The sequence below is a fragment of the Mycteria americana genome, chromosome 1 (assembly GCF_035582795.1).
Source record: "Mycteria americana isolate JAX WOST 10 ecotype Jacksonville Zoo and Gardens chromosome 1, USCA_MyAme_1.0, whole genome shotgun sequence".
NCBI lineage: Eukaryota > Metazoa > Chordata > Aves > Ciconiiformes > Ciconiidae > Mycteria > Mycteria americana.
The window spans coordinates 161,749,489-161,772,639 of record NC_134365.1 but is presented as its reverse complement, the minus strand read 5'-3'; the positions used below and the strand labels follow the sequence as shown (position 1 = coordinate 161,772,639).

Here is a 23,151-nt window from a genome sequence, read left to right as displayed (position 1 = left end):
TGCTGTCTAGGCCCTGGGCGTCCAAAGTCTGTAGTCATCTTAATGGCGGTTACCACGAAGTTCTCCCTTAGTCTGAAGTCCTGCTCTGCACAGGCTGAGCAGCACCCTGGTCTTGCCAGGGCGTCGCGTGATTGAAACCAGCCTAGCAGCCCGGCTTTCTTCCATCCGTCCGCTCTGTGTGGCTCAGGCTGAGAGGTGGTCTCGCTCCGAAGCATATAACTCTAACAGAAACGGTCGCAGAGCAACACCAGACTAACGACTGCAAGAGAACATCAGTTGATGTTCATGAGTGATTTTGATCGGGGTGGATTACAAAACTGCCATTCTTGAGTGTCTGTGACCGGTGTCTACATGATGAACCAGAATAAAGGACATGGGAGTATGGTTTTCAAAATTTCAGACCTTAAGGAGGGTCTTAAGTCTACAACTATGTATATATTTGGTTTGCTTTCGAAAAGTACTGAGCACTCGCAAGAGGGGCGATAATGGTGTTTCCCCCACCCGTCCTTTTTCTTAATTTCTGTCTCTCCTGCATTTTTGGTTTAATAACAAGCAGCAGGACCCACTGCAAGACAGAGCACTGAAACCGTATGAGATGGTTGCTGTTGCCTGGAGAATCTGGTGTGCATATGTTCAACTCAGGCACTAAACCTGAGTTACTGCAGTTTTGAATCTAAGAAGTCAGCGGTATCTATTTTTTAATTTACTATGCCTAGAAACAACTCTTTGGTCAAAAAGATGAGAATGATCTTTCATTATAACTCATTCAGGTAACTAGCTCAAAAACCACGAAAATCATAACATTCATTATTTTTATTGTATTTGCCACTATTTTAGATTTGTCAAGATTCCCAGAAACAAAGAATGTCGTCCCTTTGAGAAGTAAGGCACAGTTTGACCACAGAATGAGAATTTATGTTGGAAAATGACATTTATTTCCTTTCTTGTCCTCTTCAACAATACTGTTAGCTTGGATTACACCAGGCCTTGACTCTCTTTCTGAAATAAGTGCTAAATGGTTAAAAACACAGTAGTATGTTTTTTAAAAAATACTATTATTGCTGGCATTCTGAGCTGTCTTGCAAGCTCATGCTTAAAAATCTCATGCTGCCTTAAGGCCTCTGTAAAAGCAGGGTATTATTGCTGTTTGCAGGAATTAAATAGTAAACATTAAACGAACAAAGAACCTACCTGCTATTTAAAGTTTCAACTGGGACCTGAAAGAGTAAGCTAAGGTTTTACACTAGAGTATAACACAATAACATCATGATTAATGTTGGCCTATGAACTGTTTGGGTAGCTCATATTCACTACTATTCAGGCCAGCTACATTCAGGCCAGTCAGCTTTAATCTTGTTCTAACCTTGATCCTATAACTCCAAAAGCTATTTCAGTTCCCTGTGTGATACCGTCACCTGTCCCAGATTCCATGTAATGTCAGCAAAACGACACAAGATTTTCTGTTTTGCGCAGCTCTGGTGTACTCTGTCTCTTGCTCCCTTCCAAGGATGCCATCGGCTGGCACAGCAGTGACTCTCAACAGCTGCATGCATTTCTGAACTGTTTAACATCGACAGACTTCAGTTAACTCCAGCAAGTATTTTGGTCCATGGGTGTTCGAGTGGTTTGTCGTAGATCTTTACAGCCGTCTCATTTCATGATTATATATCCTTGACAGAAGTGATGAAGAATCACTGGAAGCTTCCAGCTCTCCTCATTCCATGTTTTATGGAGAAATAATAACTTGTGTGATATCTGGGATTTTCAACTTCTGGTTAATTTTAGAAAATTGCTATGTAAGTGAATGCCTCTGCAATCTCTCCACTGAAAGAAACCCATGGTGTTACTAAAATGGCTTCCATGGAAACCCAGGAGGATTATTTGATGAATTTTGGTGGTCTCCAGTTATTTTTTAAGCTTAGACTGTTCACTGGGTGTGCATTTTGCTTTGTTTTGTTAAAAAAAAAAAATCCTTAAAAATAGCATGGAATGTGGTTTGCAAACCTAATGGCTTTGTTAAAGTGACAACACAATTAAGCTGGCCGGTAAGAGACTGTAATAAAGAAATAGGCAGAGTCCATCTGCCTCCCCACACCAAATCAAATCTTGTTCAGTAGCACAGTATGCCATCAGAGTCATAGAATTATGGAGTATTTGAGGTTGGAAGGGATCTCTGGAGATCGTCTAGTCCAACCTGCCTGCTCAGAGCAGGGTCGCCTAGAGCCAGTTACCCAGAACCCTGTCCAGACAGCTTTTGGATATTTCCAAGGGTGGAGACTCCACAACCTCTCTGGGCAATCTGCTCCAGTGTTAGACCGCTCTTACAGTAAAAAAGCTTTTTCTTCTGGGCTTTTTTTTCCCTTATGTTTTAATATTATTCTGACTCACTTACTACAAAAACAATTCTGGGAACGTTAAGCTATTGCTTGCCTTTAAAAAAATTTAAAAAAATAACTGCTTATGAATTGCTTATGAGTATACCCCAGGGCTTACAACTTGGTTTTCAAACATAATGTTACATCACACTTCTTCACAGTTCAGAAGGCTATGAAACCACAAAAGAGCCATCACCAGTTTGGATAGGAAATTACTCTGTTGGTTCCTCTCCTGGTAAATAAAATTGTGGGAGAAAGGCTTATCCCAATCTCTGACCATACCAAATCCTGCAGACTTTTAATAAGAACACTAATAGCGATATACTTAAACTGAGGTTCAAGTGTAGGTGTGTGTAGCAGCACTTATTTTCTTGATTCCACATCTTTATTTGAAGACATTTCTTGTCTGACAAGTATTATTTAAACCTATTGCCTACTTTTCAAAAGGCAGTTCAGTGTTAGCAGTATGTTCCAGCTCCTCCTCCTCCTCCTCAGCATTGTGTTGACTTTCTCTTCTCTACCTTTACTCTGCAGGTAGTGACATTACAATGTGTAAAGTGTACATCTGCCAAGAACCTACAGGTCTGAAGCCTTAGTTTGAAACTCCAGTATGTAGGAAAAGTAGCATTTCATGAGCACTCTACTTTGTGTAGGTTTATGTTATCCAGTAGAGAACAAAGCTCCTTGAGATTATGTACAGGAGTGGCCGAAAGGAAGTGAGCAGTCCTCAAGACAGCCTGTCAGGTTCTCATTTAGAAAGAGACTGGCTCCTTAAAAATTGAATTTACAGTCTGTTTCGGAGCCACTTAGCTCCCAAATATATACACATCTAGTGTGCATATATACATATACATGTATGCATACAAACATTCTAGGCTTAAATTATTGAATAATAAATCTGAGCAAAGGTTAGAATCCAGTAAGGGAACACTGATATATTGTGTTAGAGACATGCACACATGAAAGCAGTTATTAAACTTAAGCTCTGGGTGCGAATTTTAAATACTGCATCCCTCAGACTGTGTAACTGCACCTCCTCCAAATTCAAAAGGTCCACAGCCAAAAGGTGTGTATTACTTAAAACCTTGACAGATGTAAATAAATGAAAGAATAAGAGAGTGATAAGGTCAACATATCATGATGGATGTCTTCTCCTCGTACATTTGAAGTTATAATTTGCAGGCTGCTTGAAGGTCTTGTGAATACCTATCAGCACCAGTCTGCACAGGGAAAAGGGAGGAAGATGAACAGATGGCAACATTTTAGTTTGTGGGTTAAAGATAAATTTAGTGCCAAAAGGGAATTACTATTGTTTAAAATGCAAAGCTTTCTATTTATTCTTCTCTAACTCCAGACTTCTGGCAGTACAATGTCTGACAATCGTATTGTTCTTAAAAGTGATCCCTTTTTGAATCTAAGGGGGTTTATTTTAAAATTTTTTTTATTGTAGCACTACAAATAAATTTGAAAAACTATCACACAGATAGAACACATAGTGCTGCATTAAGCATGGACTTCAAAGTTCAAGGACGGTCAGAAGTAAAGACCTGCCAATATTACTTACCTTTTCACTAGATCCATCAAAGTCAAATGCATGAGGTTAGCACAACTGTAAACATTTGCAAGACTGAAGCCAACAGATCACTCTTAATACGGGATTTTTACCAGCTGCATTGCATGAGAAAATTCTGTAACATATTTGCAATATGAAATATACTATAAAGGGCAGCAAAACTGTTAAAAATCAGTGTACAATATGCAACAGCTACATACGGGGCTTTTAGATTTTTTTACATCATAATTCTACTTGCTCTTGTTTTAGGGCAAAATTATGTGTCGTACAGAGGATAGTACACTACAAGTAGAGAGTAAAGTTTTATACTTCACAACTTCAAGATAACCTATTAAAATAAGACAGAAGTCTTGTGTTTTAATAGTCCATTGGAACCATGTATGGTTTTAACCTGTATATCTTCAGGGAATAAGAATGTGTATTTACAAATATGCTGGAACAGATTTTGTCCAATCTCTTCTTTCGTGTTTCAGTGAAAGTTTATACTTCAACTGAACGGGTACTTGACTAAAAACTGGATTTTACAAGACCCAAACTGGACTTTAAAAGTTCTTTTAGCATCTATAAGACTAGCAGAGCAAAGTCAAATGCTTGATGCATTTTTTCTGCAGGAAGATCACTGGCAGAACTAGTTACGTTAGCAGGAATCCTGGGAATTGTACCCTTGAGTTCACTATGTAAAATGTAAGACACCTAATTACACTTTTAGGAAAGGCAGCATCTGAGTCACAGGATTTTTAACCAAATCTTAAAATGTTTTCTAGAACAGTGTAATCTGTGGTATACCAGATACTTAACATGAACATAAAACAAGAGTTATTCATTTTGAGAAAGCTACTGAGGGCTTTAATCTCCAGTACAGGCTCTGGAACCAGTGAAAGTTTCTTCTGTCAGCTGCCTGCTTTAAAAATGCATGCGTGTGTGTGTAGGCTAGGACAGCTATATCCTACCATCTTTTATGGTGGAAGTTTGTTTCTTTAAGAGCTTTCCATCCCAGGGAGGTATCAGTTGGTCAGCAATTTTCCAGGACAACCAGGGGGATCAAAAAGTGTCGCAACTTTTCCTTAGCATAAAGAAATGCGCGTGGCCATTCCTGCCAAATTTGATTGGAGAGACTATCCCTCATTTTAGCTTAGTTTTAAAGCACTTCCAAAATCTCCCACTGCTCTGATGAAGTATTGTACTGGGCGTTTTAATGAGGCCTTGGGAAACGGCTAACTAACAATATTTTTTAATTTGCAGTCACTCGGGCTGGCGTAGGTCGGCAGCCCGCGGTGTCGCACAGTGCGATGCTGTGAGCAGGTAGCCTTGGGGACGGAGGGACCTGGGCCGGCAGGCGGGAGGGACGTGCTCCAGCAGCCAGGCAGGGATGCTGCAGCTGGCGAGCACTAGTCCCGCGTCCTCAGCCGCGCACATTTCCCCCACCACGTTACACAGATTACCCCAAGCAGCCATCCGTCAAAGGACGGGGGGATACACATACCTCAAATATTTACGGTGCCTGCACTTTGAGAACGAGACGGTTCGTTCACATCTGTGAACGGGCCGCTTTTAAAACATCAAAATAAACCATCTGGCTCCGCAACTGTTTCTAATTACTTCCCTGCCTAGACTGTAAACTTTGGGGTTTGGCACCGGCATCCCTCCCAGAGCGCTGCCCAAATCCCGCTCCCAGGCAGCTAATCAGAGCCACTGCAGCACGGGGGGAGCAGCCCTAGAGCTGGGCTTGTCCAGCTCACAGCTCTCTGCACGCCCGGCGGGTCTGTCCGGCCGTCGGTCCGGCCGGCCGTCTGCGGGAGTGCTCCAGGTGCGGCGTAGCGCAGCTCGCACCATGTACACGCGGGGGCTGCCGGGGCTGGTGGTGCTGCTGCTGGTCACCTCGCTGCCAGCCGGTCACCCCGCACCGCCGGCCAGCCCCCCGGCCCTGCGGTAAGTATGGCTCTGAAGCCTCCCGGGGGGTTGCGACTGATTTACGAGATGTCAGGAGTGTGGAGGCTGGGGTTGCGGAGGGAGCAGCGGAGTGGTTTGCCAGCTCTTCTGCCTGCTTAAGTGACACTGAGGGAAGTGCTCTGGGTCGCTGGGAACCTAAATAGGTGGTGTGTACGCTGCGGGGGTTTGTTGCAATGATGTATTTCATGCCTGAGATGCAGATCTTTAAAGCGGTGAAGGGAGAAGAGTTGGATAGCGATGGCTCTTTACACCCGACTCTCTAAATTCTGCAGCCTGAGCGGAGCAGGCGCCCAACCACAAGCCCCTGCGTGTTGCTGCTCTTCGGTGCGGCGGCACAGCGAGGCACGCTGCCCTTTGCTCTCCCCCTCCACCGGGCCCAGCACCTGCCTGCTCTTAGGGCCAGCAGCTCCTCTGCTCCAGAGCCTGCAAAATCTAGTGTCCGAGAAGTGTGGATACTAGTGACCTGAAGCCCCAGTGTTCCCTAGCGCCTATTTTTAGCTTGGCCAGTCCTTTGTTCTTTTTTCCTACAGTCCAGCTCCTGATGAAGCAATGTGTGATTTTCCCTGTGTATGTCCTGAAAGTCCTGATCTCTGTGTGCTCCAGCGCATGGTACAATTGCATGGCAGAGCTGCACATCTTCAGATCTAGCATCCAGATTCTGCTGACCTTACTAAAGCCACTGCCACAAACTACACTATTGCATGGAAAGCAGTGATTACTTTGGTTTCCTTCTCCAATGAAAGCATGTATCTTTCTTATATATCTGACAACCAGAAGGATTACTTTGGCAAATGTATTTTAGAATCAATGCTAGGTTTGCTTTTTGGTATCATATATTCCTGTTATGCTACCTAGATGTTTGGATGTATACATCTTCTCTAAACCATTTGGAATAATTCAGATCAAAATGTTTCATTGATATAGTCAAACTATACATGTATATGCATTTATACCAGATGTGCATAATGAAAAAGATGATGAGCCTAATGCAGTTAACAAAGTAAAAGTAAAATGCAATGTAAGCATTCCTGCAGGTAGCAATGAGATTTGTGATGAAAGAGAAGAAAACTGGGTGATTTGAGGCAAGTAATAGTTTACAACCATAACTAAAGTGGTGGCGTTAAAAACAATATTCTGGGGATCGGCTAAAGCCGTGGCAGCAGGGTGGCTTCCCATGAACCAAGCTCTCATCGGCTCTGAGCTGCAGCCGCTGGCGTTGACCACAGCTTGTTCTCTTTGCTGTCCTCCACAGGAGCAGTTTGGGTGGTCCTCCTTCGTGCCGGCTGTCCCGGAGTGAGTCGGAGCTCAGGTGCCGCGTCCCAGGGGGGAAGCTGTGCAGTGACAGAGGCAGATGTGAGTGTGGGGTCTGCATCTGCCAGGTGGCTGAGTCCGGCAAATACTACGGTCCGCTCTGCGAGTGCCACGACTGGGTGTGCGAGATCTATGATGGGAAGATCTGCGCAGGTAAGGAAGCCGCTATAGTGACACAAGCTTAGAAAATTAAGAGTATCTATTATAACCAGAAATATGTTGGGAACACAGCACGCTGATTCAGTAGAGATACAGTTATCTGTGTGTCCCTGAACCATGACTCTAAATGGGATTGTGGGCACATCCAAGGATTTCACCAGATTAAAGGATACAAGTCAAAGGCACTGTCTGCCGTAAAATGGGACTTTGCCCAGAGCGAGATTCATCGGCAGCAGGGGCAAAAGCAGGAGTTGCTTTGGGTTGGAGGCTCTGCAAACCGTGTTTTGAATCTAATACAGGACACAATATTGCTTGTGTTTTTCATATAATATTGCTGCCTTTGAACTGCTTGCCTAATGATGGCATATGGTATCTACCAAGGTAGATCTCTGAACAATCAATGTTCTGAATGTATCTCTGAACAATCAATTTTGTCTTGTCATTTTTTTTTCTTCTCCTGCTATGAGGAAGGAGGTTCACTGTAACAGGTACCACACTGAGGGCGTATAAATATGAAAACTCTGTTTTTCTCTAAGTGATGATAATGCTTTCCAAATAGAGACTTATAACAATGTAATTGTATTGTGGTTTATGAGATTTCCCCACTGACACTGTATTCTTTAATGACAGATGAAATGAGATACATTTCTGGGACAGAATTTAGTCCCTGCCAGTTGTTGGAACATGTTGCTTGGTTTGCATCTAAGCATTATCACTCTTTCATCTTCCAGCTGTCTTTACTTAAGTTTCTGGGCTATTTCAGTCAGATTTTGGGCCTTTTTTTTTTTTTAAGCAGCTTAGAATAAGATTTTAGTAAAAAAGCAGGGAGAAGAAATGCCATCACATTCCTAAGGGGCTTCAGCCTGGAGCTTGATGAAACGGGCCAGAAGGGTACTTCATTTCTAGTATCCCTGCTTCAACAGCTTTACCAGATTCACACAAACGTGTCATCTTTTCAGGCCAAAAACTGCAATTAGGTCAATGGGAATGTTACAGGAATTCTCCTAGTAAGAGGACAATACAAATGCATTCCAGCAGGGGGGTTGGCAAATTTTGTAGGAAAAAAAGAGCAACTTATTTTAGCAACAATGTAGCTAAGAATAAGAAGTCCAATAATAACATGAAAAGATCAAGGATGGGATTATGAGAAAAATATTTGTATTTGGCACTATGACTTTTGAGTTTTGTGGAGAAACTGGATTTATAGACTCTGTAGTTAGCTGTCTTAAGTCCAGTTACATAAGAAATATTGGGGGTCGGCTGATCACTTCAGCGCTTTGCTGTCCCAAATGTGAATTTTCCGATTGGTGGTGTGATTTCAATATGCTTGCTGTTGTTGCTGGAGTAGTTGTATACAGGGAAACTGAAAGCTCCTTCAATTTTAATATTCTGCTACAAACTCCACTGTTATGTTCCTGGTAATGTCACGAGCAGTGGCTGCAAGATTTGTCAGTGCTTTTGTGGAAAGGGGTGCTGACAGGGTAAACAAAAGCAAGAGATTTCTAACAATATTTAGCTTTTGTGTAGCACTTCATGCAGCAGTTCAAAGATGTGAATGTTAAGTGATTAAACGTTTTTTTTTAAAAAAAAATGTTTGTAGTTGTCACTTTTTGTAGCTGGAGTATTGAAACCACGTTAGCACTGAGATATCAAATAATTTAAAGTCACTCTTCTGGAAAAAAAGTACTAAAAAATTCAGTACAAACTCACAGGGAGGGAAACATCTGTGAAGGGCCTAGGGGTTTTGCTTGTTTGGTTCGTTTTTTTGACAATGGTGCTGAAAGTCCAGCTGACTTTGTCCAGGGCTGCCCAGCACTGCAGGAGAGTGGCCCTGGGTAACTCCTTCAGGGCTGGGACAGGGGTCTGCATCTGGGCCGTGAAACTCCTCCTTTCAGGCTGTGCTTGCTGCCCTCTTCATTCTTCCCCCACTTTAAGTTGTGTGTATGTGGGAGGAGGGGAGCATAGAAAAGATGGTCAGATCCAGTATAACTGGCAGGAGACTGGTCCTTATGTTGTATGAATAACACCCCCCCCCCCAACCATTCAGTGTCTCGCATCTTCTGATGTTTCTTAACATTACGCCACCAAGCTGATTTCCCATATATGACATACTTCCCTTTCTTTGCATTTTTGAGCACATTTTTTGACTCGATGATGAAATTGGGTTTCCTCTAGGTGAACAGCCAAAATGTCTTACTGCAGTTCTATTCCTGTTTCCTGCTTTTTTTTTTTTCCTTTTTCCTATTTTTATTTTGATATTTGCTGTCCTATGTCATTGCGGGTCTCTCCTGATGAGTACAACAAGAATAACTGCTGACTGGTCCCACGTGCAGAACTTCTAGACACTAATTGAATATTCCTCTAGAGAGCCATGGTATCTGAGATTAATGCTGTTTCAAACAAGCCGCTTTTCAAGCTGCCAGAGTGATGCCTTTTTCAAGTGACTGATGTCTAATCACCGGTGATGTTCATATTCAGAGTTGGACAGGCAGAGTTGTTTGAGTCACGAGTGCCAAAGATAACTGTGTTTCCTTGCCAGTCCGTTCAGACATACCTCCGCTTCCCTCTCCTGTCCCAAGCTAAACAAAATACTTAGTTGCTCAATATGCAGCTCATTATCCTCAAGGCACTTTCTGGGTCAGATCCACCTTCTGGACTGTTGTTGGACACCCATATTCTGAAGAGGGAAGGCCTGAAGATGGAGAGGATGTCCATCTGTTTATGATTTGCTTTTTCTTATCACCTTGTATAAGCAATGGGAAAGAAATTATGCTATGAGTAACGGAGAAGAGCAGATGCAAATGCCTCTGTTCTTTTACTCTCCCTTGAGACTTCTCTGCTGTGTTTCCCTTCCATGATGTTTCCAGGTGCTCTAGAGGGAATTCTGGTCATTTTTTTGCCTTTTATCCCACTGAGATTGATAAAGCAATAGGTGATCTCTCATGGAGTCAGAAACAAAGAAGGAGAGAGAAATGAAGTGCTGCAGTCTGAGTCACTGAGTCTCCTGTCCTCCTCAGCGGCCTTTTTATCTGCCTGCCGTATCACAGAGTGTAGAGTCCAGTCCCAATACTGTCATTCTCTTTGCGATGTTAGTGACATCTTTATTTTGTGATTTGCTGCTGGTCTGCAAGGAGATGAGCTAAGAGGAAGAAGACTGAATCAAACACTGAATCAAAACCCCAAAGGATTTATGCTTCATTCAAAGCAGACAATATATTTGTTGCTGTTTATTTGCAAATAGTAGTGCTGACCTCAGACAGTTTCATATTGCCTCAGGCTTTCTTAGCATAAGTGGAGCCTGTGTTGCGTGCAGAGGACAGTGGAATGCAGCACTAATTCCTATCACATCGCTGCTTGATACCTATTTTTCTGTGGTTTTGCACTATAGAGGAAAATTTTGCACTACAGAGGAAAATTTTAGTGATTTTTTTTTTTTTTTTTTGTAGTTGATCTTTTTTACTGTGTCTGTCATTAATGAAGAAAAAGTAAACTAAGCATAGACTTCCACGGCTAACTGGAGTGGGAACACTAGATGTTCCTAGAGAATGGACCATGGAAATTGCCAGCTGGGACATGAGACAGTATGATTGCACTGCTCGTTGGTGGTGAGATCAAGGGGCAGATACAATTCGGTGACAGCATAGAGAGCAATATATGAAGAAGGTTTCTCTTTGCTCAGAACTACATTAATTGCCTTTGTTTTTCCATAGTTATTAAGATTTTATAAACAATTTTTCTTCCAAACTGAAATACCTTTTACACCTACTCAATAATAGTGGCACTGCGTGATTTACCACTGCCATAAGCAGTTGCTGGGGAGCTTTTTTTTGCCGCTGTTCAGGCCAGTGAAAGATTTTTCTGTTTCTTTCTCCAAAGCTGTAGCTGCTGTAAGTGCTGTACCTATTTTAAGACTAGTTCAGCAATGCAATGGCAGTGTTAGTCGTAGGCTTTCACAGCCAGAAGTGTTATCATAGTTATGTGAAGGACAGAAATTTATCAGTGCCATTATTTTCCACTCTGTAAGGCTTTAAACTATGCAGGGAACACAAGTGAAAAATTAAATTGACAAGGATTGGATGTAGAAATACAAGACAAATCCGAATTAAAGTATTGATGTAATGCGTAGTTATGCATCCATGTGAGTTTATTGGATATATGGCCCTATATATCAGTTGGAGAGAGTTAGGAAATTGAGAACGGAATTTGGAGAACATTTTGAGCTGAGGACTGCTCTTTGCACAAAGGCTGAATAGCGTTTTTAGGCAGAGCTATCTTAGTTGAGTTGGAAGTGCTCTAACAACTGTTACCTTTGTATTCGTACTGAAGGGAGGTCTGATATGCTGATTTTTCATTGAACAGCATTTCTTGCTAAAAGAGTGAAGAAAAGCCAGTCTGTGACCTGCATTGATTGCCATTTGATCCAAAGGGAAATTCAAAGCTCTGGATTTTGAGAACAGGTGTAAGCCTCTTCTCTGTCAGAGGCCACGTTTGCGAAGATTCAGCTGTGGCACGTGGTCACTGGAGACACAGCCTCCTAAAAAGACCAAGTTAAAAATAGGGCAGGAGGCTACTGATGGAAATGGAGGTTGCAGTTCTTCTCTGACCTGGTTTGCTTTAGGCTGGATTTCAGAACTTGGCTTAAGTGACATTTCCTCCTGGAGCAGGGGTTTGTAGGTGTGATAATAGCCTGCATATTCATCTCAAAACAGGTCCCCCAGATTCTAGTAGAAGTGAAATTGTGATAGCATAGACCTCATTGCGGGCTCATTGCCTTGCTAAGTGCACGAGGTCCCAGCAGACTCACAAAGCACAAGCTAAAGCCTGTATTATTCTCAGCTTCATGCTGTTGGTACCTGATCTAGGTAAACTCAAGCAGCCTTTGATACCTCTACAATTGCTGTAGCTCCAAATGCAGCGTGTACTTTCATAGCAGTGGCGAGCAAGGCATGAGGAGGAAGCTCAGAGAGAGGCGCTGTGAAGGAGATTACTGGAAGGGAAGCATTTTAAAAGTACCTTATTAAATGATTTGTAGCTAAATGCCTAGCCCTCATTTTGAGCACCTTTATCTGCAGGTACTACTCGTGGAAAATAACGTGCTAGTTTAAAAACTAAAAGTGAGTACACAGGGCATGTGGAAGGAGAGGCTTTTTGCAGCACCTAGCAGAGCTGGAACGTAGCCCCTCAGGCCATCACCAACAGCAAAGCAGGGGGAGAGCAGCATCTCCTTCACCTTTTGCCCTTCTTTAGACTGGGGTGACAAGCTTACCTGTTGCAGAGAAAAAGCAAACCTTTGCGCAAGTTTTGACAATGTAAATAAGTGTTCTGAAGTGGGTTTGAATTTTTATGCTATTTGCAGGCTGATAATGAACTGAAGTCTTTTTTTATTTATTTGAAAGCATGCCCTTTATGACAAAATGGCTTTCACAGACTGAGTCCTTTTATAAAAGTTTCTGTTTCGTTATCATTAATATGGAAAAGATGTGGATGATAGAAAATAGGTGGTGTACTTAATGTTAAAGAAGAGTGTATTAATGACCTGACCTGCTTCATCAGCGGATGGGTTTCAGTAAGTGTTCTTATGACAGCCTTTGTCAGACAAACTGACTGGCTTGGTAAGATTTTCTATCCTTACTTAAGTTTTATTGTTGATAGCTCGTCCTGTAAAGGGCTTCAAACCATCCATCGCTTCTGCAACTGGACTGTAGACCTTTCAGTGTAGGTGTTCCCAGGTAGCTTGTCCTGACAAGGAACATGTCGCTGATTTAAAAAGTTTCCATGAGCTTTTTTAGGAGGAAAGACCACATTGCTAGTGCTGTCCCAGGAAAAAGGGCGCTTTGTGCCTAAAAAGGACTGGTGCTTGGCTTCCATGCAAAGAAATACCCCAAAGTATGTATGTGGTACTGGAACTTATCAGTGTTTTAACTGGGGTATATGGTGGTGGAGGGAGGCCACGTTACTTTGTGGTGTACCACAGTTGTATTGCTGCAGTCAAATTTCCTTTGGAGCTGGAAGGACTATGAAGAACAAGGCAAAGGTGAAGGAGCTGGAATTTGAGGGGTTTTATTTGAGGGGTTTTTTGTAGATTTCTTTGAAGTTTTTTACTTTTCCCTAGAAAGAGAGGATTGTTTTGGCCCAAACTACTTGCAAGCCCTGCTCAGAGCAGTAATTCTAGGTTGAAAAGACATGTATCCAGACCCAGTGAGGTATGTTTTCCTCTACTCCTCTGTTCTAAGTCTGAGTACGTAATGAAAAAATGTTCTTCTTTTAAACAGTATTTTAAAAGGCTATTTAAAAGCTTCCTTTCCTAGTGATGGAGTGAGCCTTTATTTGCAGATAGGGGTTTGTGAGTTGGGAGTGGGCTGGAACACCAACTCAAGCAGTTAAGTGATCAGATTCTCATATGAAGAGGAATAAAGATTCAAGAGAGTTTGATTGTAGTTGCACCTGTCCCATTTCTTGAAAGAGCAATTACATTCCTAACGCTCCTAAGACCTGCTTCACCCTTCTGCCTGTCCACCTGAGTAGCAGCAGTGATATAATGTGGGGCATTTTCTTGCCAGTGGCCTAAAGAGTGGCAGTCACAGTCTTTGGAGGCATATCTGGGGCATTTTATGGGGAAAGTGTCTGGGAGTGCCAACTCTGACACCGGCAGGAGTGAACTGAGTAATAACTTTGTGATTTGGAAAATGTTACAGCCAAACACATCTGCTGCAGCAGCAGATGTTGTATCTGGAGCACCTGGGCACAGTATTGTGTTCCTGGGGGCGACGCTGGGGATGGGGAGAGGCGCGAGCGGGCTGCGGGAGAATCCTCCCGTGCCCCAAGCAGACTGCCACAGCTCACCTTCCTCAGTCATGCTTTTTTCAGTCCTCTGCTTCCAGCAGCTCCGGTTCAGTCTTTTAAACCAGGTGGTGTCAGTCATTTTAAATATTGGGGATGTTAGCTTTCATGATCCACAGCTAGAGGCTACTGAATGCAAAAACAGCTCTTCTTAAGTATTTCTCCTGTTTTGCATATAATTTCCTATTTAATTAAAAGGATATATTAAAGTAAAGTTATTTAAATCTTGAAGTTGCGTGGCTGACAGTTAAATACTAAATCTGACTCTCTACTTCTAATGAAGTCCTGTGCATTTGCACCATGATACATCTTTTAATTTTGTATTCATTATGGTTTTCTCCAGTGGACTTATGCTTCAATGACAGGAGGGAAATGGTTGCTTCCTGACATTTGAAATGGTTTAGTCTACAAACTTGATAACACATTTAAAGCAAGATATAAATGTTAATCATTTACCTTAGTCCCTTCATTTGTCTGAAGTGCTGGGAACACGTATGGCAAAGCAGTTTGTTGTCATGTAACAGATTTCTTCATGCCCTATTTCTTCACTCCAAGTGTTTTAAACTATTTTGCAGAAGGTAACTGGATATTTGCTAAACTCAGTGGTGCAAGCTGATTGAGTCTCAGAAGCCAGAAGCCCCTCATCTTAAGAAAACCCTCTTCCTCTCCACTTGCTGAAACACCCAGACTCATTTCTTGTCTGTCCTTTCCCCTTCAGAAATTCTTGGATACAAGTAAAGCTGGTATATGGCTTGAATGGCTTTTCAGCAAATGAAGATACAGGCATTTCTTTTAGAGGTGAATAATGAATGGCATTTGTCTGTGAAGAAGAGGTAAACTTACATAATCCAATCCATTTCTATGTCTGTATGTCCTGGTGAGTATGTGCTCTAAAAAAAAAAAAAAATTAGTTGAGGGATTTTCTTTGTGTTTTCAGTTGTACACCTATACAGTTTTTGACTCATCCTGGGAGAAATTCCTGTGACTTTTAAACTAGTAACAAATCTGGATGTCTAAAATACATTTCTGTTCTGAATAACCTGTTTTCCAAAGGTGTAGTCCAGAAGCTGAAATTTAACCACTTTCGTTTTCTTTCTCATATAGCTGCATGGTGATTATCTTGTTTACTTTGGGGAATCTTTGAGACACTCAGCTGTAATCTCTCTTTCCCTCTGAACAGGGTTTACTGGATTCTTAGGGACCATAAGCTGATGGTAAAATCAGTTGGTAGTTCCATGCTCATGCAAGCAGGATAGATTTCTCCCCTCCAGAAAAGAATGCAAGCCCCACTTCAGGTGGTGTGAACATGTCCGGTATATAGCGCTGGACTGTAATGATCACAGCATCCAGCTCTGATGTACACCTTTCTTTGCAGTTCTTGCAAAAAGTTACTAGAAGGTATATATTTTTCTTCTGATGTTGAAGAGAGGGGAAGCTGAGGGTCAGACATCAAAAATATGCCTCCTGGTCATCTTAGACTGATGGTGAGATTCAGAAGAGAGCCCAAGTATCTGAGTCCCACTCAGGGACTCTCAAACCACTGAGTCCCCATCAGGTGCAAGAATAAAATGTGATAGTATGAAAATTATCAGTTAAGGCTGTGTCAAAACCCCATTTTTCTTTCATGTTTAGATGCTAAAAATACTATTTCATACAAATAATAGTCATGCATTCCTTTTCCAAAGAACCATCTGTGCATTACATACTACTGAATTGTTGATTCCCATGTGTCATTATCCAAGTGAGAGCAGCTTTGATTTATGAAACCAGCCAGTGTGTTTCCAGCTTAAAAGTGTTCCGCCTATATCCACCTATAAATAAGGAGGTGAATTTGTAGCAAGTCAGTCCCACAGAGAATCGGTCAGACAGTTTGCTCATTCAGAGTATTCTGAAATAACTTTGATTAATCAAGCAAAGAGTAACCATTTTCAAAGCTATTCCAGAATCACAGGCTTTTAAACAGAAAGAAGGTTTTAAGTTCATATTCATTTAAGCTTACCATGAAAAGATTATAAAGAAATGTTGACAACTGTAGGTGCAGTGACATGCCTGGTAGACTGTGTTCCAGAGAACAGTCCTCAAAATGGTGGTTTGTAAAGTCATGCTTTGAAGGATTACTGGAGAAGTTCTGACTTCTCACTTCAGGAACAGGGAAGAACCAAAATGGAGAAGGACAACCAATTTCATCTTAGGAGCATACTTGCAGAAGGTCCAAATCGTGCTGAACAGTGGCGATGCCATGACAAAAAGCCATATAAGAACATGTTGCAGTGTGGTTCTCCTGAACACTTTTGCAGAATTGTGCCTTTTAATCCCTATATGCTTTACATGTAAACAACCACTTATGCGGTCTCTCGGAACATACTGCACTTTTACCCTAATGATCTGCACTGACTTGGTTCTTTCTCAAGCAGTTTTTAAACTGGAAAGAACAGCAGCAATGAATTAATTGTACAACTGTAGTCTGACTTGCAGTTATAAGGCTGAGGCCTTCTGTTACAGAATCATAGAAGTCAGTATTACAGATTTACTTAGCTTTTTGTTGGGCACCTTTCTAGTCAAGTAAATTCTGTGGGAAGCAGATAACCAGTAAGAAATGTATTTAAAATCAGAAAATGGTCTTGAAGCACTTCATTGGAGTACTGTTGTAGGACTGGTACTTCTAATGACTATCTTTGGAAAGAATTTCATTTCATTCTCGCTTCTGTTTCAAGCCACAGATAATCCTCATCACAAACACAGCAAGTGTAATGAAGCACAACTCCCAGTCTGTGCTTAGGAAGAGATCCAGGTGCCAGCTATCACTGAAAGAAAATTGCCCATCTCCTCCAGAAAGGGCAGTTTCTCTAGATGGGAATTGAGAATGTAGGAGTAATTGCAATTGAATACAACTACTCTCCATTTATGTGGGTTTGCCTACAGTCTGCGTGAACTGTGGCATAAGTTTGTGTATCACAATAAAAAATAATTGTGCAAGGTCTTTTCAAGATGTATAATGCTTAACTTCCTACTAGCTTTGTGTATGGATGTGACGGACAAATACAACAAGAAATTGATTGGAGCTGGGATTGGCAAAATTACCAAACCCAGTCATGTACTTTGTTAGGTTTAGGAGTGGATCCTGTAACTCATCTCTACTGTTCAGGTTAAAAAAATGTTTTAGTAACAGCAAATGGTGTGGCTTTTTTTTAAAATCTAAACAGAAGCCTATGTTTTCTGCTGACATGAGTCTAATGAAATCAATACAGTTATGCCAACAGAGAATTGATCTCACAACATTTCCTTCCCTTGTTTGATCAGAATGGCCAGTTAATAGCAGACAAAAGTACAACAGCATCATACAGACCCTGTCATTTACCTGCAAATGGTAATGGTAATGGTAAAACAATAATAACAATAATGAAATCTCCAAAGTTTAGAATGCTTTTAAGCTTGACAACATTTTACATGATTTTCTGTTTTGTTTTTCTTCTGTGTATCGTACTGCTTTAAAGAGTTACATGTTACTCAGCAGTGGTTTGACAGGACATTTACCAAAATAATTTTTCGCCAGACTGGCAGAAAATGAGACTTGTGTGTGAAAACATTCTGATAAATGAAACCAAATTTTTCAAAGAGTTAGACTCTGCTGTATTAATTAAGGAATCGGTTACACTGACAGAACTATCCCAAGTTTTATTAAATGGTCTGCTGATTTGGAAAGTCACAATGAGATTAAGATTTTGTAATTGGATGAGCAGGGTAAGTGTCAATCCCCTCTCCCCTCACCATCTTAATGCTTTTGTATATGAGTTCTGTGGGATTTTGTTTTGTAAACAAGCGAATTCAATTTTAAATGCAACTGTTAATTGCTTAAATGTTTGTCTGCTACACTTACATGCAGGTTATAAGAGATATTATTTACAGATATTATCCAGAAAATATAGCATGATTTCTCTGTAGGTGGTTTCAAAGAGACATATCACATGAGAATTTTTTGAATGAAGTTCTTGCAGGATAATACCTTGGAGGCTGTATCTAAATAATACAGTGATTGCAGACTTCATTTTATTTCATGGGTGCCTATCAAAGGAACTCATAGTTAGAGGTTTTTAAAATAATCTTACTCTGCCTGGGACGTCATTTATCAAGCTCTTTCAAAACAAGCACATAGTTCCTCTGGCCCTTCATATGGGCTTCTAGTCCTCTGTCTTTCAGGGTTTCAGCTGTTGTCTTGGCTTTTCCTCCATCTTTTTCAGGATGAGCAGTGGTTGCCAGCCCCACTCTGAACATTCTGGTTATCTTCAGTTGCCAAATTGTTGTCCCTAATTCCAGTCCCTGTTCTCAGAGTATTTTCTGCTTTTTGGGTGGTCTCTATCTGGCCCAATTCCTTGGCCCTGCTCTTCACAGGTTTCCTAATCCATTCCTCTGGCTCATCAAAGAACAGTTTCCATGAGGACCTGGGTAGAAGTTGGACCCACCTTGGCTCTCTTTACACTTCCTGGTGGCTCTTTCTCAAACCAATGACCTCTGCTCTCACACTTGTGTCCCAGGATGGTATTTTCTTAGAGGAGGCATGCTTCAAGAGGAGCTGAACTGTCTTGGGTGTTCACTGACCTTGTAGAAGTTAACCGCATTTGTATGAAAATAAATACTGGTTCTTAACTTACACTTCATTCGTGCGGGTGTTGTTCAGTTGTAGAGGCTCCTGGTAGGATATGAATCTAAACCACACACTGCTGTATCATCATTTCTTCCTGCTTCACCCCTTTCTCCTTCCTGGAGCAGGTGGCACAGCACACTGAAATTTTACAGTTTATTTTAGTTACTCCGAATTACCTGTGCGTTGCTTTTCTTATTCCCAAGAGAGGGAATGGTTTTGACCATAGCAAAAAAGCTTGTCTTAGGGACACACTGGAATCTCCGTCACTGGGGGGTTCAAGAACAGGTTGAACAAATATCTGTCAGGAACGATCAACACACACTTGCTTGTGCCTCCAGGCACAGAAGTGAACCAGATGATCTCTTCCAGCGGTCTCTTTGAGGCTGATTTTCTTTGATGCTGCTGTGAAGCCAGTTCTTGGCCTGGTGTTCTGCCTTAGTGAGGAGGATCTGTGGTAGTATAATCATAGTTTTTGACATCCTATTATGTTTCTAAATTATTGAAAGGGATGCATAACCATTGATTTTAATCTGTTAAGACTTTCATCTTTTGCAGTATTTATAATACTTTATAAAATATGAGTGTCTGTTTCAAGTTTCTAAATGACCACATTTCTAAGTGACCACTACCAAGTCTCTAAGCAGGAATGATCCTGGGAACAAGCTTGCTTGTTTAAAGTTTAAGCATCTCTTCAACAGAGAGGCATAAATTAATGCTTTCTAGAAGTAAGTGGTGGATTGACTTCTGTAACAAGCTCAGAGTCATGGAAAACATTTTTTTATCCAACCCTTGCAATTTGATGGAAAGTTAGCAGTGGAAGCATTAAACAGAAACATTTCTATTTTTTTATTTGCCTTGTTTAAACAAATTGATTCTTAGTCAACCACTGACCTTATGAATAACTGGTAAAATGTACAAAACAGCAAGGGAAAGTGAATGGTTGCCCTGCCGTTTGATGTAGGATAATATAGACCATGACAAAAATTATATTCTAGAAGCTCCTTAACTTGTTGGCTCCATTAAACAGCAAATAACATAATTCCTACTTAAACAGGAACCACATCTGTTCTGCATTTTTCACTGGAAGTAAATATGTAAAAATGTTTTGTCAGATAATGAAAAAAGGGTAGCAAGTAGTATTACATTGCTAATAAACTTATAGATATAGGCCAGTTTTTTAAGTGCTGCCGTGGGGATATGCATTCCCTATATTGTCTCAATGCAATATTATACCTTCCAGAAAGTTAATCATTCTTGGATGGCAATGAACTGAACCCTCTGTTGATAGCTGAAAACATTGCCTAGATTGATGACAAGTCAAAACATGTTGCCATTGTGGGGGTGCAACACTTCTATCAACATGATTTCTTTCGTATTGATGGGAATTGGGGAATTGCCCTTACTATTCCCTTGTTCACCTTAAAAACACCCAGCTATACACAGGGTAATGCTATATACACAGCATACAGCACAAGTCTGTATGAATGTTTCTTCTTCCCTCCTTCCCTCTGTTGGTCTTCTTCCATGGCCTAGGCATGTGGTCTTCTTCACACTTCTCATGCACATTTGTAGGAAGGATATGGGGAGTTCCACCCCCACAGAGAGCTTCCCCAGTCTTCTCCTTTTCTCCTGCATCCAAGAAATATGAAAACATTGCTGCTTAACCTTTCCTTTAGCCCAGTGTCCCCCACATCTCTTTAGGTGAGCCCTTCATGGAGCTCTGTTTTGGTCTTGCTGATATTGTGTCATTCATTGTTGCTGCTGAGAAGCAATGATTTCAGAAGCTGCTGTAAAGGAAATATCTGCATTTCTGGACTGTGTATTCTATAAACCCAAATAACTTCGTGGTGCTTAAATTTTTTTGTTAGGTTAGCCTCAGGAGAAAAGACAGTACTTTTAGAGGGTGATGTTACTCCACCTGTACTGTGCGACAGAATTGTCACCTTGCAAGTGTAGCGACGGAGGCTGGTGTTGAAGAGTCCCATAGTGTCTTGGCATAATGGACATTCCCACCGTACACTATCCTTCCCCTTTTGCTCTGTCTTTCCTCCCCATGTGAGTCACGTAAGTGGTTTTAAATGTCTTTCAGTGAGTCATATAGTATTGCTGATGGATAGTTCTGCTAATTCTGTCCCTACTTTAATGTCAGTCACTATATACAGAGTCTCTTTGCTACCTGAAAGCTAACGTTTCATTTGGTCATCTACTTGACACCTTTATAAGTACTTGCTTTCCTTAAGCACACTTTTTTTTGTCATAGCAATGTCAAAACCTCAAGCTTTTGTTTGTATTCTGAACTGTCAGTTTGAATTTTTGAATCCTTTTTCAAAAATGGATCAGACTGAGCATTATGTTGGCTGCATACCTCCTAACACCTTCTGGCAAGCATCAGAAGCCAAGAGTTCCACACTGCTGTGGCTTATTGCTTGGCTGAAAAAGAATCAAAATGCACATAGGAAATTTAATGTGGTGAAAGTGAGAAGAAGAAAAGGATTGAAGGTTGGAAACAAATATAAAGACATTGTATACAAGCAGCAGCTGGAATGTATGAGACTACATGCAGTACAAAGTGTTCCTCGGAACAGGAAAATGTAGGTCTGTTACAGCAGCCACAGTTTTTAAACAGTGAATTAATTTTGTGATGGTAACATTCACAAAATTCCTAAACCAGTGGTTTCATTCAGACTGCAAATGAAGGAGACAAATGCCTGAAGACATTGTGCATGTGGTATAGAAAGGGGAGACTAAGCTGGCAGATGCCAAAAATTGATAGGGAAATACTAACACCTTTCCAGGCAAACAGCTAGGCAGGAAAATCCTATTTTAGACACTTGGATAGGCAAGATATATTTCTGGAAAAAATGTGGGAGAGCGCCAAAAGAGATGATTTGTTTGACTGCTGTGCTGAAACATATTGCATTGGCATTACAAGATATGTTTTGGCATTAAAATGAAATGAGCGGGGAAGTAAACATAGTTCAATGTCTTCATTGCTTCCCCCCCCAGTAATGGCTTCTTCCAAGGCAGCATTTTAATGATAAAAGCACTTTCACACTCTTTGTGATAATAAATGTACTTAGAAATGCAATTTAAATAAAAATATTATTTCCTTCCCCACCCAAAATACTGGAACATGTAAAATAAGCAGTTAAAAAATGTTACTTGCATCATAGCTTTTAAAACTTCTAAGTTTGAAAACTAAAAGAGATGCTGTCCAAATGCAATGGAGTGGCTTGGTGAGCGAGCATCACCATCTAAACACTAAGAGTCATGCTTCTGGTTTCTGTAGAGATAAATCGATGCAAAGTCATATTGAATTTTTTGTTGTTTTGAGATGTAAACCTTAAAAACAAAGATTTGTATTGTAAATGGAATATAGGCGTCCATAATGCTTTTAAATACCATCTGTTCTGCTGTTCTTGCATGCAGTTTTTCTGTTGGTATAGCATGTACCTTGGCCAAGGATGCACTTTGATATACCTGACTTTCAAACAGTTTCAGAGGTAATATAACAAGATTAGGTCTGTCAGGAGTAACTTGGTCTATAAATGCATCTTGAAACCACTTTTTTTTTTCTTTGCAAGATGTCCTAGTGATGTATTCAGATTTCAGTTAATCTTTTCTGCTACTTTCCAAACACCTAATGGTAGGATGTTCTACAGAAGGCTCTCTGAAGATAGTGTATCACATACCATTTATATCAGTCCAACTCTCAATTTCTGTGTTTTCTCTTAAATGTATTTCCACCTGTGTTTTAACATGGCTGGGAAATTTGATCACTTTTGCTGTTTTGCAAAGAGCCTAAGAACACTCTCTGATTTACAAATCCTGGGGAATGAAAAGAGATATGGAGCTGTGCAGTCCACTGAATAGATTTGGGGGCTTCTCTCTGTAAATGTTTTAAGCTAGTATTGTCATGAGCTTTCAAGACATATTTTTTGGTTCCTGAGTAATGAGATGTGGTCCTCAGAATGCCATAAATAATTGCGCAGTTGGTAAATGAACAGGGAATTGACAGAAACATTGGTGTTGGAACAAATGCTATAGAGGATGCCTAGAGGCAACTGTTCATCCTAGAGGACGAGCAGGAGGATTTCATCAGACGATGAAAGAGAGGATTTCATCCTAGATGATGAAATGAGGAAGAAGTAAATAGGCGTAGATACAGCTGTTAATAACTATTAGAAACAACAGTCGTTTTGCTTCATTACTTTGCCTGCCTGCAAAACTTCAATTACTTTGCCTGCAGTGTTTGTAGTGGTAGCAGTGAAATTAGAACATGCAAAAGGGATTTAGGTACA

General features: G+C 41.0%; 1 protein-coding gene across 1 annotated transcript in view; it reads left to right on the top strand.

The window, feature by feature from the left end:
• Nucleotides 1-5,779: 5,779 nt before the first annotated feature.
• Nucleotides 5,780-23,151, top strand: part of ITGBL1 (integrin subunit beta like 1) — a 148,263-nt gene continuing 130,891 nt past the window's right edge. The window contains exons 1-2 of the mRNA XM_075526281.1: nt 5,780-5,877; nt 7,151-7,362. Of these exons, the coding sequence (XP_075382396.1) occupies nt 5,780-5,877; nt 7,151-7,362 (310 nt within the window). The remainder of the gene's footprint in view (nt 5,878-7,150; nt 7,363-23,151) is intronic.